Source organism: Lepus europaeus, unplaced genomic scaffold (genome assembly GCF_033115175.1).
Source record: "Lepus europaeus isolate LE1 unplaced genomic scaffold, mLepTim1.pri SCAFFOLD_80, whole genome shotgun sequence".
Classification (NCBI taxonomy): domain Eukaryota; kingdom Metazoa; phylum Chordata; class Mammalia; order Lagomorpha; family Leporidae; genus Lepus; species Lepus europaeus.
In genome coordinates this window covers 310,104-325,453 of record NW_026909609.1, presented here as the reverse complement: position 1 = coordinate 325,453, position 15,350 = coordinate 310,104, and the positions used below count along the sequence as shown (strand labels likewise).

Genomic DNA, 15,350 nt, shown 5'->3' with positions numbered 1-15,350 from the left:
CAAACACACATGATATTTCTGTTTGTATAGATGACATTTTATGCACTTGCCTAACGAAAAGACTTTGCTTTTCTCCAAAACCATTTTTACTGTGATTTTCTCGGTCCATTGCATACGAATTCCGCACCTCTTTGTCCGGATATGACTGGATGAAACCGGAAATATCCGGTTTTGTTTTGGCTAACTCAATCCCTGATATTGCTACAGACTCTGGGTTTGTTCTTTCTGGATATTATCAACAGACTTTATTGTTTTGAAAGTCTTTTATCGGGGAACATTGTATTTTCAGCTTGGATACAGTAATTGGTTCCACATGGAGACACCAGCTCTACGCATTCGTATTTTCTAGGGAGAAAGCCAGAGGAACTGCTGCAAACAAACATGATATTTCTGTTTGTATAGATGACATTTTATGCACTTGCCTAACGAAAAGACTTTGCTTTTCCCCAAAACCATTTTTACTGTGATTTTCTCGGTCCATTGCATATGAATTCCACACCTCTATTTCCGGATATGACTGGATAAAACCGGAAATATCCCGTTTTGTTTTGGCTAACTCAATCCCAGATATTGCTACAGACTCTGGGTTGGTTTTTTCGGGATATTATCAACAGACTTTATTGTTTTGAATGTTTTTATCAGGGAACATTTAATTTTGTACCGTAGAAACACTAATTGGATCCACATGGGGACACCAGCTCTACATATTCATATTTTCTAAGGAGAAAGCTAGAAGAACTGTGGCCAAAAATATGATATTTCTTTTAGTATCGATGACATTTTATGCACTTGCCTAACGAAAAGACTTTGCTTTTCTCCAAAACCATTTTATCTGTGATTTTCTCGGTCCATTGCATACGAATTCCACACCAGTTTTCCAGATATGACTGGATGAAACCGGAAATATCTGGGTTTGTTCTGGCTAACTCAATCCCAGATATTGCTACAGCCTCTGTGTTTGTGTTTTCCGGACACTATCAACGGACTGTAAGACCCCCAAAAGGTGTCCCACACTTCTACCGACCCCAGAAACACGAATTCCATTCCAATTGCTGCAAAGGGCATGAGGAAGTTTATTACATCTGCGCAGATGGGCCAACTCTAAGCACAACAGCACCCTCTGGTGCAGTGCGAGAAGAGAGGCCCCGATCATCAACCGCACAGAGTATTTAAGGATTAAAACCACAACATTAGCATATCTCCACATCATTACAAAAGATCACATGATAAACCACAGCATGACAAATTATCACAAGGTAAAGGGTTTTTCCAGGGTACAGATCACAAGGTACTTGAGTAAGCACAAATATGGGGTCATCATGACATAGGTTGGGTACATTTCCGATCAACTTCTGTTTTTGTGGTTTTTAAAACTTAAAACAATTATCACATGTCACAAGGTCAGCTATAGTTCAATTATCTCATAACAGCATTTTGCAAGCCAAAGCATTTTGCACAAAAGCAAAACAATATGCAGTTAGCTCAGCAACTCCATTTTAACCCCATCCTGCCTTATCTTCTCATTCCCCCCTTTTTTTTGTCAAATTTTAATCTTAAAATTTAAGGGATTACTTTTTAAATTTTGTCCCACGTTGGTAACAATTAGAATTAAGAGGTGATTAAATATACGCTTCCGCCCGGTCCTTTGTTTCATAGGGGAGTCTGATCAGAAAACAGGCCGGAGATGTCCCAGGTGTCATTTTTACAACCAATTAACAAACACTGGGGTGCAAGGAGGGCCACCATATCCCAGAAGGGGCCACGCGGGTAACGGGCCACACAACCTCAGCGGTACCAGATATTACCTCCCACGTGATCTTCATTGGGATATGTGGGCTACCCATCACCGGGGTAAAACAAAATAAAAGTATTGCAAGCACATCTCTGTGTCTTACAGCCAATCTTATAAGCACAGAAGCAAGTCTGCGGGGTAGGGGAAGTAGGCCCCGCAGAATACAAAGTTACAAAAAGGCATCAAAATTCAAAAACAGAAAATACAACAGAGACAAAAACAGAAAACACATCCCTGAAGAAGTCATACAAATTTGGATTAATACCTGGTGCCTGTTCAGCTGAATTGACCCAAATACTTTCTGTGACTTTCACACACCCTCTTCGACTTACTTTAAACATTTTACCATTTCCATTTCAGTCTAGAGTAAACTAGCCATCCGGATAAAGTCATTCTTACAAACCATGTCCTTTCCTTATATAAAAAGCTCTTCTTTCCTCAGCCCTTCTTACCAACAATACTCTCTTTTTTTTTATGACCTTAATTTTTAATTTCTGTGCTGACCAATGACAACAAATTTATAATAGCTCTCAAACACCTGCGCAGGATATCCAGCTCCTGCGTGAGCTGCCTTACGCGGCTGCGCAGCTGCTCATTTTCTGCCATGTACTGCTGTATCTCCAGGATGCGCCGCTTGGCCTTGTCCCTGCTCTTGCGCACGGTGATATTGTTGCGCTCCCGCCACAGCCGGTATTCCAGGCAGTCCTTGTTCACTGCCTCCTTGTCCTCCTGCGAGGGGTCAGCCAGGGAGGGCGCCTTGAGGGGGCTGTTGGGGGGCACGATGGTGGCCAAGGGGGCCTCGGGGACGCACAGGGGCTGGCCTGGTGCCGTCAAGGTCGGAGGCAGGTGGACAGCCGTCTGCCCGCAGTGTGCCACCTGGTACTGCAGGGGATTGTAGCTGCCCCGGCTGCCACTTCGGCTGCCCTCTGGCCCCCGGAGCTTCTCCCGGAGCTTCTCCTTCACAGCCACAGTCCCAGGGTCGTAGCTCCCTGGGCTGCTGTCAGGTGCTGACTCCATGGCAGAGAGGTCGGAGAGCAAAGCCGGGGACTGCTCCTCTTGGAAGCCTTCGAAGCCCCGGGAGGTGAACATTTAAGCAAAGCCTGGCGGGGTAGGGGAGTTACAAAAGAATTAATACTTGGCCCCAACCGATCTACCGCGAGTGTGGGTTTCCATACGCAGTTTATATACAGAAGCTTGAACGCAGCGCAAGCCAGCACTGCCCAGTTTGTTATAGTGCTGTGCCTGTCGCTGCATCCACGCCTCCGCATCCAGCCCAGACCAGATCAATTGGGAAAACAAATATAGTCTAACACCCATGGTATTATGAACCCCCAAATAAAAGCCGTCGGCGACATCTCGACCCAGTCCCCAGTGCCAGTTCTCCGTTATTTACTTGGTTAAAGCCTCCCCTAGCTAAACAAAGTTTTTTTTTTTTTAGCTAAACCCCCTGCACCCTGGCCACCTCTGGCTTGCCCTATAAACACAATGTAACTTTCTATCTTCAACACCTGTGCCACCATCTGACTTACCCTGGAGACGAAAGCCAGCCCGGTGTCTGACCCCAGTACCTTTGGTAGTCCAAATCAGGGAAACATTGGCACAATTTTTTTTTCTTGGTCGATATGTCCATTTTGAGTTCCCCGTGGGTGGTGGCGAGAGCGTACCTGCTGTTTTTGTGCATTTCCACCCACTCCTTTTTCTTAGCTGCACGGAGTGCATGGTCCATAGCGATCAGCCCTGCCTGCCGAGCAGAGTCCTCATTCGGCCGTCTCCCACTGTTATCTCCGTTGACCTCCAGACGCTAGGGGGATATCGCGTGGGCCCATCCCAGACACCGCAGGGGGTGATGGAGCATTATCCGCGGGAACCTGGGCAGAGCCCGCATCCCCAACACTATCCCCAACCGTGTCGGACCACACGTGTCCCAACGAGGGAGGGGCCGAGGGGCCGCTGTCGCCCAGTCTCACCACTCCGCTGCTGTCGTCTTCTCTCTTGTCGTCTTGCAGGGGCCGTTTCGGTCAGTGCAGTCTCGTGTGGCAGTCGTACACTGTTAGCCGGACCTTAGGCAGACTTGTCCTTTTGGGCACTTCTCTGTGCTTTTGTCAGTCTCCGGGGTCTCTGTCTTATCCTGATTTTCCCTTACTTTTGCTTTCTTTTAACTGTGGTGGCCAGGATCCTAGTTAGTTCCTCTTTTTTAGCCCATTTTAAACTTCCCTTTTTTAACTAAATAACTTTAACCCCTTCAGCTAAACTCCTCAGGAGAGCCTGGCAGTAGAGTCTGAGTCTCCCTTTTCCCTTTACTGAGTTTCATTTAAGTTAGTAAAATAGGCCCTGCAGTCCTGTCAGGGCTTGTGATCCCAGTTATATGGAGGAGGAGGACGGCCAGTTAGAACGGGCCGGGGGTCCTTCCTCCTCTATTTCTTCTTACGCAGTCTCCAAAAGGCAAAAGATCTTCCTGCTCGCCTGAGAGAGCTAAGGGCTTTTTAGGTTTGAGGGTGTCCAATTCCTGCAATGGGTAGAGGGTTGAAGTAGGGTATTTGCCCTGGTCTGCAAGTTCCGATACTAGGGGTGTTGCGGGTAAAATCGGAGGGGGTTTGGGGCTCGACGCCACCCCCAGGGCAACTGCTGACAACTCAGAACTGGGTTTCATCTTCAGGGCGGTGGTGGGTATAGCAGGATCGAGCTCTGCCACCGCCCTGTTGGAAAGGAGGAAAGGTTTTACCCAGTCTGGGGGGTTTTTCGCCAGGTCCTCCCACACAAAGATGTAGGGCACTTGATTTGGGCGCCCTTCTTTACCTCCCCTGCAGACCTGGCTCTTCACCTGTAAAATAATTCGAGAGTCAAAAGTCCCATCCCGTGGCCACCCAATGTTTAAGGCTGGCCGCTCGGACGTACAAAAACTTGTCCAGTTCTTCTTCTGCACTCTTATAGACAAGTTTTGGGCCCGCTCCCGGACCTCTCTCCAATGACCTAGAGTAAGACTCAAAGGTGTAGTTAATTCCTGTCCCATGTTGGAGGGGAAAGGCAAATAAGGAAGATATATTAAAACACAGAAACAATCACAAGATTCACAAATCACAAGACTCACAAAGACACTGCGCGCAAAACCAAAATAAAACTGAAACCAAAAACTTCCGACGGGAGTGGCTGCTGCCACCAGCCTTTCTCCCGGGGAAGAAAACCTTTCCCTAACCAGAACTTCCGATGGGAGCGAAGCAACTGCCACCCGCCAGGCTCCCCCAGAATACCGCCACTGGAGCGTCCTCCAAGGCCTGAGCCAGGGGTCTTGACACGTCTGTCTTGCCTACTACTGGCTCTTTTCAGATACAGGTCCCGTACAGGCACAATTTCAGTAAAACATGATCCTCCGGTACGTCAAGTGCCCCGGGAAAACAGCTAAAACATAAACCTCCGGTACGTCAAGCGCCCCGGGAAAAAAATAAAATAATAAAAAAATTCAACAAAACACACAAAAATACTTAAAACAGCAAAGACTTACCTCCGATTGGAAAATGGAGCGTGGGTCTGGGGTCTCAAATCCCGGATGAGCCCCCAAGAATGTAAGACCCCAAAAGGTGTCCCACACTTCTACCGACCCCAGAAACACGAATTCCATTCCAATCGCTGCAAAGGGCACGAGGAAGTTTATTACATCTGCGCAGATGGGCCAACTCTAAGCACAACAGCACCCTCTGGTGCAGTGCGAGAAGAGAGGCCCCGATCATCAACCGCACAGAGTATTTAAGGATTAAAACCACAACATTAGCATATCTCCACATCATTACAAAAGATCACAAGATAAACCACAGCATGACAAATTATCACAAGGTAAAGGGTTTTTCCAGGGTACAGATCACAAGGTACTTGAGTAAGCACAAATATGGGGTCATCATGACATAGGTTGGGTACATTTCCGATCAACTTCTGTTTTTGTGGTTTTTAAAACTTAAAACAATTATCACATGTCACAAGGTCAGCTATAGTTCAATTATCTCATAACAGCATTTTGCAAGCCAAAGCATTTTGCACAAAAGCAAAACAATATGCAGTTAGCTCAGCAACTCCATTTTAACCCTATCCTGCCTTATCTTCTCAGGACTTTATTGTTTTTAATGTTTTTTATCAGGGAACATTTAATTTTGTGCTTGGAAACACTAATTGGTTCCACATGGAGACACCAGCTCTACACATTCGTATTTTCTAGGGAGAAAGCCAGTGGAACTGCTGAAAACATACATGATATTTCTGTTTGTGTAGATGACATTTTATGCACTTGCCTAACGAAAAGACTTTGCTTTTCCCCAAACCATTTTTGCTCTGATTTTCTCGTTCCATTGCATACGAATTCCACACCACCTTTTCCAGAAATACTGGATAAAACCAGAAATATCCGGTTGTGTATTGGCTAACTCAATCCAAAATATTGTGAAAGCTTCTGTGTTTGTGTTTTCTGGATATTATCGATGGACTTTATTGTTTTGAATGTTTTTATCAGGGAACATTTAATTTTGTACCATTGAAACACTAATTGGTTCATCATGGGGACACCAGCTCTACGCATTCGTATTTTCTAGGGAGAAAGCCAGAGGAACTGCTGCAAACAAACATGATATTTCTGTTTGTATAGATGACATTTTAAGCACTTGCCTAATGAAAAGACTTTGTTTTTCTCCAAAACCATTTTTACTGTGATTTTCTCGGTCCATTGCATACGAATTCCACACCAGTTTGTCCGGATATGACTGGATGAAACCGGAAATATCCGGTTTTGTTTTGGCTAACTCAATCCCAGATATTGCTACAGCCTCTGGGTTTGTTCTTTCTGGATATTATCAACTGACTTTATTGTTTTGATTTTTTTTATCGGGGAACATTGTATTTTCAGCTTGGATACAGTAATTGGTTCCACATGGAGACACCAGCTCTACACATTCGTATTTTCTAGGGAGAAAGCCAGAGGAACTGCTGCAAACAAACATGATATTTCTGTTTGTGTAGATGACATTTTATGCACTTGCCTAACGAAAAGACTTTGCTTTTTCCCAAACCATTTTTGGTATGATTCTCTCGTTCCATTGCATACGAATTCCACAACACCTTTTCCAGAAATACTGGATAAAACCAGAAATATCCGGTTGTGTATTGGCTAACTAGATCCAAATTATTGTGAAAGCTTCTGTGTTTGTGTTTTCTGGATATTAAAGATGGACTTTATTGTTTTGAATGTTTTTTATCAGGGAACATTTAATTTTGTGCTTGGAAACACTAATTGGTTCCACATGGAGACACCAGCTCTACGCATTCGTATTTTCTAGGGAGAAAGCCAGAGGAACTGCTGCAAAGAAACATGATATTTCTGTTTGTATAGATGACATTTTATGCACTTGCTTAACGAAAAGACTTTGCTTTTCTCCAAAACCATTTTTACTGTGATTTTCTCGGTCCATTGCATACGAATTCCACACCAGCTTGTCCGGATATGACAGGATGAAACCGGAAATATCCGGTTTTGTTTTGGCTAACTCAATCCCAGATATTGCTACAGCCTCTGGGTTTGTTCTTTCTGGATATTATCAACTGACTTTATTGTTTTGGATGTTTTTTTATCGGGGAACATTGTATTTTCAGCTTGGATACAGTAATTGGTTCCACATGGAGACACCAGCTCTACACATTCGTATTTTCTAGGGAGAAAGCCAGAGGAACTGCTGCAAACAAACATGATATTTCTGTTTGTGTAGATGACATTTTATGCACTTGCCTAACGAAAAGACTTTGCTTTTCCCCAAAACCATTTTTACTGTGATTTTCTCGGTCCATTGCATACGAATTCCACACCAGTTTCTCCGGATATGACTGAATGAAACTGGAAATACCTGGGTTTGTTCTGGCTAACTCAATCCCAGATATTGCTACAGATTCTGTGTTTGTGTTTTCCGGACACTATCAACGGACTTTATTGTTTTGAATGTTTTTTATCAGGGAACATTTAATTTTGTGCTTGGAAACACTAATTGGTTCCACATGGAGACACCAGCTCTACACATTCGTATTTTCTAGGGAGAAAGCCAGAGGAACTGCTGCAAACACACATGATATTTCTGTTTGTATAGATGACATTTTATGCACTTGCCTAACGAAAAGACTTTGCTTTTCTCCAAAACCATTTTTACTGTGATTTTCTCGGTCCATTGCATACGAATTCCGCACCTCTTTGTCCGGATATGAGTGGATAAAACCGGAAATATCCGGTTTTGTTTTGGCTAACTCAATCCCAGATATTGCTACAGACTCTGGGTTTGTTCTTTCTGGATATTATCAACAGACTTTATTGTTTTGAAAGTATTTTATCGGGGAACATTGTATTTTCAGCTTGGATACAGTAATTGGTTCCACATGGAGACACCAGCTCTACACATTTGTATTTTCTAGGGAGAAAGCCAGAGGAACTGCTGCAAACAAACATGATATTTCTGTTTGTGTAGATGACATTTTATGCACTTGCCTAACGAAAACACTTTGCTTTTCCCCAAAACCATTTTTACTGTGATTTTCTCGGTCCATTGCATACGAATTCCACATCAGTTTCTCCGGATATGACTGAATGAAACTGGAAATACCTGGGTTTGTTCTGGCTAACTCAATCCCAGATATTGCTACAGCCTCTGTGTTTGTGTTTTCCGGACACTATCAACGGACTTTATTGTTTTGAATGTTTTTTATCAGGGAACATTTAATTTTGTGCTTGGAAACACTAATTGGTTCCACATGGAGACACCAGCTCTACGCATTCGTATTTTCTAGGGAGAAAGCCAGAGGAACTGCTGCAAACACACATGATATTTCTGTTTGTATAGATGACATTTTATGCACTTGCCTAACGAAAAGACTTTGCTTTTCTCCAAAACCATTTTTACTGTGATTTTCTCGGTCCATTGCATACGAATTCCGCACCTCTTTGTCCGGATATGAGTGGATAAAACCGGAAATATCCGGTTTTGTTTTGGCTAACTCAATCCCAGATATTGCTACAGACTCTGGGTTTGTTCTTTCTGGATATTATCAACAGACTTTATTGTTTTGAAAGTCTTTTATCGGGGAACATTGTATTTTCAGCTTGGATACAGTAATTGGTTCCACATGGAGACACCAGCTCTACACATTCGTATTTTCTAGGGAGAAAGCCAGAGGAACTGCTGCAAACAAACATGATATTTCTGTTTGTGTAGATGACATTTTATGCACTTGCCTAACGAAAAGACTTTGCTTTTCCCCAAAACCATTTTTACTGTGATTTTCTCGGTCCTTTGCATATGAATTCCACACCTCTTTGTCTGGATATGAGTGGATAAAACCGGAAATATCCGGTTTTGTTTTGGCTAACTCAATCCCAGATATTGCTACAGACTCTGGGTTGGTTTTTTCGGGATATTATCAACAGACTTTATTGTTTTGAATGTTTTTATCAGGGAACATTTAATTTTGTACCCTAGAAACACTAATTGGATCCACATGGGGACACCAGCTCTACATATTCATATTTTCTAAGGAGAAAGCTAGAGGAACTGTGGCCAAAGATATGATATTTCTTTTAGTATCGATGACATTTTATGCACTTGCCTAACGAAAAGACTTTGCTTTTCTCCAAAACCATTTTATCTGTGATTTTCTCGGTCCATTGCATACGAATTCCACACCAATTTTCCGGATATGACTGGATGAAACCGGAAATATCTGGGTTTGTTCTGGCTAACTCAATCCCAGATATTGCTACAGCCTCTGTGTTTGTGTTTTCCGGACACTATCAACGGACTGTAAGACCCCCAAAAGGTGTCCCACACTTCTACCGACCCCAGAAACACGAATTCCATTCCAATCGCTGCAAAGGGCATGAGGAAGTTTATTACATCTGCGCAGATGGGCCAACTCTAAGCACAACAGCACCCTCTGGTGCAGTGCGAGAAGAGAGGCCCCGATCATCAACCGCACAGAGTATTTAAGGATTAAAACCACAACATTAGCATATCTCCACATCATTACAAAAGATCACATGATAAACCACAGCATGACAAATTATCACAAGGTAAAGGGTTTTTCCAGGGTACAGATCACAAGGTACTTGAGTAAGCACAAATATGGGGTCATCATGACATAGGTTGGGTACATTTCCGATCAACTTCTGTTTTTGTGGTTTTTAAAACTTAAAACAATTATCACATGTCACAAGGTCAGCTATAGTTCAATTATCTCATAACAGCATTTTGCAAGCCAAAGCATTTTGCACAAAAGCAAAACAATATGCAGTTAGCTCAGCAACTCCATTTTAACCCCATCCTGCCTTATCTTCTCATTCCCCCCTTTTTTTTGTCAAATTTTAATCTTAAAATTTAAGGGATTACTTTTTAAATTTTGTCCCACGTTGGTAACAATTAGAATTAAGAGGTGATTAAATATACGCTTCCGCCCGGTCCTTTGTTTCATAGGGGAGTCTGATCAGAAAACAGGCCGGAGATGTCCCAGGTGTCTTTTTTACAACCAATTAACAAACACTGGGGTGCAAGGAGGGCCACCATATCCCAGAAGGGGCCACGCGGGTAACGGGCCACACAACCTCAGCGGTACCAGATATTACTTCCCACGTGATCTTCATTGGGATATGTGGGCTACCCATCACCGGGGTAAAACAAAATAAAAGTATTGCAAGCACATCTCTGTGTCTTACAGCCAATCTTATAGGCACAGAAGCAAGTCTGCGGGGTAGGGGAAGTAGGCCCCGCAGAATACAAAGTTACAAAAAGGCATCAAAATTCAAAAACAGAAAATACAACAGAGACAAAAACAGAAAACACATCCCTGAAGAAGTCATACAAATTTGGATTAATACCTGGTGCCTGTTCAGCTGAATTGACCCAAATACTTTCTGTGACTTTCACACACCCTCTTCGACTTACTTTAAACATTTTACCATTTCCATTTCAGTCTAGAGTAAACTAGCCATCCGGATAAAGTCATTCTTACAAACCATGTCCTTTCCTTATATAAAAAGCTCTTCTTTCCTCAGCCCTTCTTACCAACAATACTCTCTTTTTTTTTTATGACCTTAATTTTTAATTTCTGTGCTGACCAATGACAACAAATTTATAATAGCTCTCAAACACCTGCGCAGGATATCCAGCTCCTGCGTGAGCTGCCTTACGCGGCTGCGCAGCTGCTCATTTTCTGCCATGTACTGCTGTATCTCCAGGATGCGCCGCTTGGCCTTGTCCCTGCTCTTGCGCACGGCGATATTGTTGCGCTCCCGCCACAGCCGGTATTCCAGGCAGTCCTTGTTCACTGCCTCCTTGTCCTCCTGCGAGGGGTCAGCCGGGGAGGGCGCCTTGAGGGGGCTGTTGGGGGGCACGATGGTGGCCAAGGGGGCCTCGGGGACGCACAGGGGCTGGCCTGGTGCCGTCAAGGTCGGAGGCAGGTGGACAGCCGTCTGCCCGCAGTGTGCCACCTGGTACTGCAGGGGATTGTAGCTGCCCCGGCTGCCACTTCGGCTGCCCTCTGGCCCCCGGAGCTTCTCCCAGAGCTTCTCCTTCACAGCCACAGTCCCAGGGTCGTAGCTCCCTGGGCTGCTGTCAGGTGCTGACTCCATGGCAGAGAGGTCGGAGAGCAAAGCCGGGGACTGCTCCTCTTGGAAGCCTTCGAAGCCCCGGGAGGTGAACATTTAAGCAAAGCCTGGCGGGGTAGGGGAGTTACAAAAGAATTAATACTTGGCCCCAACCGATCTACCGCGAGTGTGGGTTTCCATACGCAGTTTATATACAGAAGCTTGAACGCAGCGCAAGCCAGCACTGCCCAGTTTGTTATAGTGCTGTGCCTGTCGCTGCATCCACGCCTCCGCATCCAGCCCAGACCAGATCAATTGGGAAAACAAATATAGTCTAACACCCATGGTATTATGAACCCCCAAATAAAAGCCGTCGGCGACATCTCGACCCAGTCCCCAGTGCCAGTTCTCCGTTATTTACTTGGTTAAAGCCTCCCCTAGCTAAACAAAGTTTTTTTTTTTTTAGCTAAACCCCCTGCACCCTGGCCACCTCTGGCTTGCCCTATAAACACAATGTAACTTTCTATCTTCAACACCTGTGCCACCATCTGACTTACCCTGGAGACGAAAGCCAGCCCGGTGTCTGACCCCAGTACCTTTGGTAGTCCAAATCAGGGAAACATTGGCGCAATTTTTTTTTCTTGGTCGATATGTCCATTTTGAGTTCCCCGTGGGTGGTGGCGAGAGCGTACCTGCTGTTTTTGTGCATTTCCACCCGCTCCTTTTTCTTAGCTGCACGGAGTGCATGGTCCATAGCGATCAGCCCTGCCTGCCGAGCAGAGTCCTCGTTCGGCCGTCTCCCACTGTTATCTCCGTTGACCTCCAGACGCTAGGGGGATATCGCGTGGGCCCATCCCAGACACCGCAGGGGGTGATGGAGCATTATCCGCGGGAACCTGGGCAGAGCCCGCATCCCCAACACTATCCCCAACCGTGTCGGACCACACGTGTCCCAACGAGGGAGGGGCCGAGGGGCCGCTGTCACCCAGTCTCACCACTCCGCTGCTGTCGTCTTCTCTCTTGTCGTCTTGCAGGGGCCGTTTCGGTCAGTGCAGTCTCGTGTGGCAGTCGTACACTGTTAGCTGGACCTTAGGCAGACTTGTCCTTTTGGGCACTTCTCTGTGCTTTTGTCAGTCTCCGGGGTCTCTGTCTTATCCTGATTTTCCCTTACTTTTGCTTTCTTTTAACTGTGGTGGCCAGGATCCTAGTTAGTTCCTCTTTTTTAGCCCATTTTAAACTTCCCTTTTTTAACTAAATAACTTTAACCCCTTCAGCTAAACTCCTCAGGAGAGCCTGGCAGTAGAGTCTGAGTCTCCCTTTTCCCTTTACTGAGTTTCATTTAAGTTAGTAAAATAGGCCCTGCAGTCCTGTCAGGGCTTGTGATCCCAGTTATATGGAGGAGGAGGACGGCCAGTTAGAACGGGCCGGGGGTCCTTCCTCCTCTATTTCTTCTTACGCAGTCTCCAAAAGGCAAAAGATCTTCCTGCTCGCCTGAGAGAGCTAAGGGCTTTTTAGGTTTGAGGGTGTCCAATTCCTGCAATGGGTAGAGGGTTGAAGTAGGGTATTTGCCCTGGTCTGCAAGTTCCGATACTAGGGGTGTTGCGGGTAAAATCGGAGGGGGTTTGGGGCTCGACGCCACCCCCAGGGCAACTGCTGACAACTCAGAACTGGGTTTCATCTTCAGGGCGGTGGTGGGTATAGCAGGATCGAGCTCTGCCACCGCCCTGTTGGAAAGGAGGAAAGGTTTTACCCAGTCTGGGGGGTTTTTTGCCAGGTCCTCCCACACAAAGATGTAGGGCACTTGATTTGGGCGCCCTTCTTTACCTCCCCTGCAGACCTGGCTCTTCACCTGTAAAATAATTCGAGAGTCAAAAGTCCCATCCCGTGGCCACCCAATGTTTAAGGCTGGCCGCTCGGACGTACAAAAACTTGTCCAGTTCTTCTTCTGCACTCTTATAGACAAGTTTTGGGCCCGCTCCCGGACCTCTCTCCAATGACCTAGAGTAAGACTCAAAGGTGTAGTTAATTCCTGTCCCATGTTGGAGGGGAAAGGCAAATAAGGAAGATATATTAAAACACAGAAACAATCACAAGATTCACAAATCACAAGACTCACAAAGACACTGCGCGCAAAACCAAAATAAAACTGAAACCAAAAACTTCCGACGGGAGTGGCTGCTGCCACCAGCCTTTCTCCCGGGGAAGAAAACCTTTCCCTAACCAGAACTTCCGATGGGAGCGAAGCAACTGCCACCCGCCAGGCTCCCCCAGAATACCGCCACTGGAGCGTCCTCCAAGGCCTGAGCCAGGGGTCTTGACACGTCTGTCTTGCCTACTACTGGCTCTTTTCAGATACAGGTCCCGTACAGGCACAATTTCAGTAAAACATGATCCTCCGGTACGTCAAGTGCCCCGGGAAAACAACTAAAACATAAACCTCCGGTACGTCAAGCGCCCCGGGAAAAAAATAAAATAATAAAAAAATTCAACAAAACACACAAAAATACTTAAAACAGCAAAGACTTACCTCTGATTGGAAAATGGAGCGTGGGTCTGGGGTCTCAAATCCCGGATGAGCCCCCAAGAATGTAAGACCCCAAAAGGTGTCTCACACTTCTACCGACCCCAGAAACACGAATTCCATTCCAATCGCTGCAAAGGGCATGAGGAAGTTTATTACATCTGCGCAGATGGGCCAACTCTAAGCACAACAGCACCCTCTGGTGCAGTGCGAGAAGAGAGGCCCCGATCATCAACCGCACAGAGTATTTAAGGATTAAAACCACAACATTAGCATATCTCCACATCATTACAAAAGATCACAAGATAAACCACAGCATGACAAATTATCACAAGGTAAAGGGTTTTTCCAGGGTACAGATCACAAGGTACTTGAGTAAGCACAAATATGGGGTCATCATGACATAGGTTGGGTACATTTCCGATCAACTTCTGTTTTTGTGGTTTTTAAAACTTAAAACAATTATCACATGTCACAAGGTCAGCTATAGTTCAATTATCTCATAACAGCATTTTGCAAGCCAAAGCATTTTGCACAAAAGCAAAACAATATGCAGTTAGCTCAGCAACTCCATTTTAACCCCATCCTGCCTTATCTTCTCAGGACTTTATTGTTTTGAATGTTTTTTATCAGGGAACATTTAATTTTGTGCTTGGAAACACTAATTGGTTCCACATGGAGACACCAGCTCTACACATTCGTATTTTCTAGGGAGAAAGCCAGTGGAACTGCTGAAAACATACATGATATTTCTGTTTGTGTAGATGACATTTTATGCACTTGCCTAACGAAAAGACTTTGCTTTTCCCCAAACCATTTTTGCTCTGATTTTCTCGTTCCATTGCATACGAATTCCACACCACCTTTTCCAGAAATACTGGATAAAACCAGAAATATCCGGTTGTGTATTGGCTAACTCAATCCAAAATATTGTGAAAGCTTCTGTGTTTGTGTTTTCTGGATATTATCGATGGACTTTATTGTTTTGAATGTTTTTATCAGGGAACATTTAATTTTGTACCATTGAAACACTAATTGGTTCATCATGGGGACACCAGCTCTACGCATTCGTATTTTCTAGGGAGAAAGCCAGAGGAACTGCTGCAAACAAACATGATATTTCTGTTTGTATAGATGACATTTTAAGCACTTGCCTAATGAAAAGACTTTGTTTTTCTCCAAAACCATTTTTACTGTGATTTTCTCGGTCCATTGCATACGAATTCCACATCAGTTTGTCCGGATATGACTGGATGAAACCGGAAATATCCGGTTTTGTTTTGGCTAACTCAATCCCAGATATTGCTACAGCCTCTGGGTTTGTTCTTTCTGGATATTATCAACTGACTTTATTGTTTTGGATGTTTTTTTATCGGGGAACATTGTATTTTCAGCTTGGATACAGTAATTGGTTCCACATGGAGACACCAGCTCTACACATTCGT

The 15,350-nt window shown here is 44.7% G+C and overlaps 2 protein-coding genes across 4 annotated transcripts; both read right to left on the bottom strand.

Annotated features, from left to right (window-relative positions):
• Positions 1-1,066: 1,066 nt before the first annotated feature.
• Positions 1,067-5,859, bottom strand: LOC133755697 (CCAAT/enhancer-binding protein epsilon-like). Of its 2 annotated transcripts, none has more exons than XM_062185727.1 (2): positions 5,292-5,859; positions 1,067-2,892 (listed from the first exon to the last, which is right to left on the bottom strand). In XM_062185727.1, exon 2 carries the CDS (start codon positions 2,879-2,881, stop codon positions 2,273-2,275), a length of 609 nt encoding a protein of 202 aa, XP_062041711.1. In that variant the 5' UTR covers positions 2,882-2,892; positions 5,292-5,859; the 3' UTR covers positions 1,067-2,272. The 2 variants fall into 2 exon arrangements, with proteins under 2 accessions (XP_062041711.1, XP_062041712.1); XM_062185728.1 differs by lacking the exon at positions 5,292-5,859 and adding an exon at positions 3,457-3,470.
• A 3,677-nt stretch (positions 5,860-9,536) lies between these two features.
• LOC133755705 (CCAAT/enhancer-binding protein epsilon-like) lies at positions 9,537-14,500 on the bottom strand. 2 transcript variants are annotated; one of them, XM_062185749.1, is made up of 2 exons: positions 13,912-14,500; positions 9,537-11,512 (listed from the first exon to the last, which is right to left on the bottom strand). In XM_062185749.1, the coding sequence occupies exon 2, from the start codon at positions 11,499-11,501 to the stop codon at positions 10,893-10,895; it is 609 nt and encodes a 202-aa protein (XP_062041733.1). In that variant the 5' UTR covers positions 11,502-11,512; positions 13,912-14,500; the 3' UTR covers positions 9,537-10,892. The 2 variants fall into 2 exon arrangements, with proteins under 2 accessions (XP_062041733.1, XP_062041732.1); XM_062185748.1 differs by lacking the exon at positions 13,912-14,500 and adding an exon at positions 12,077-12,160.
• Positions 14,501-15,350: the final 850 nt, after the last annotated feature.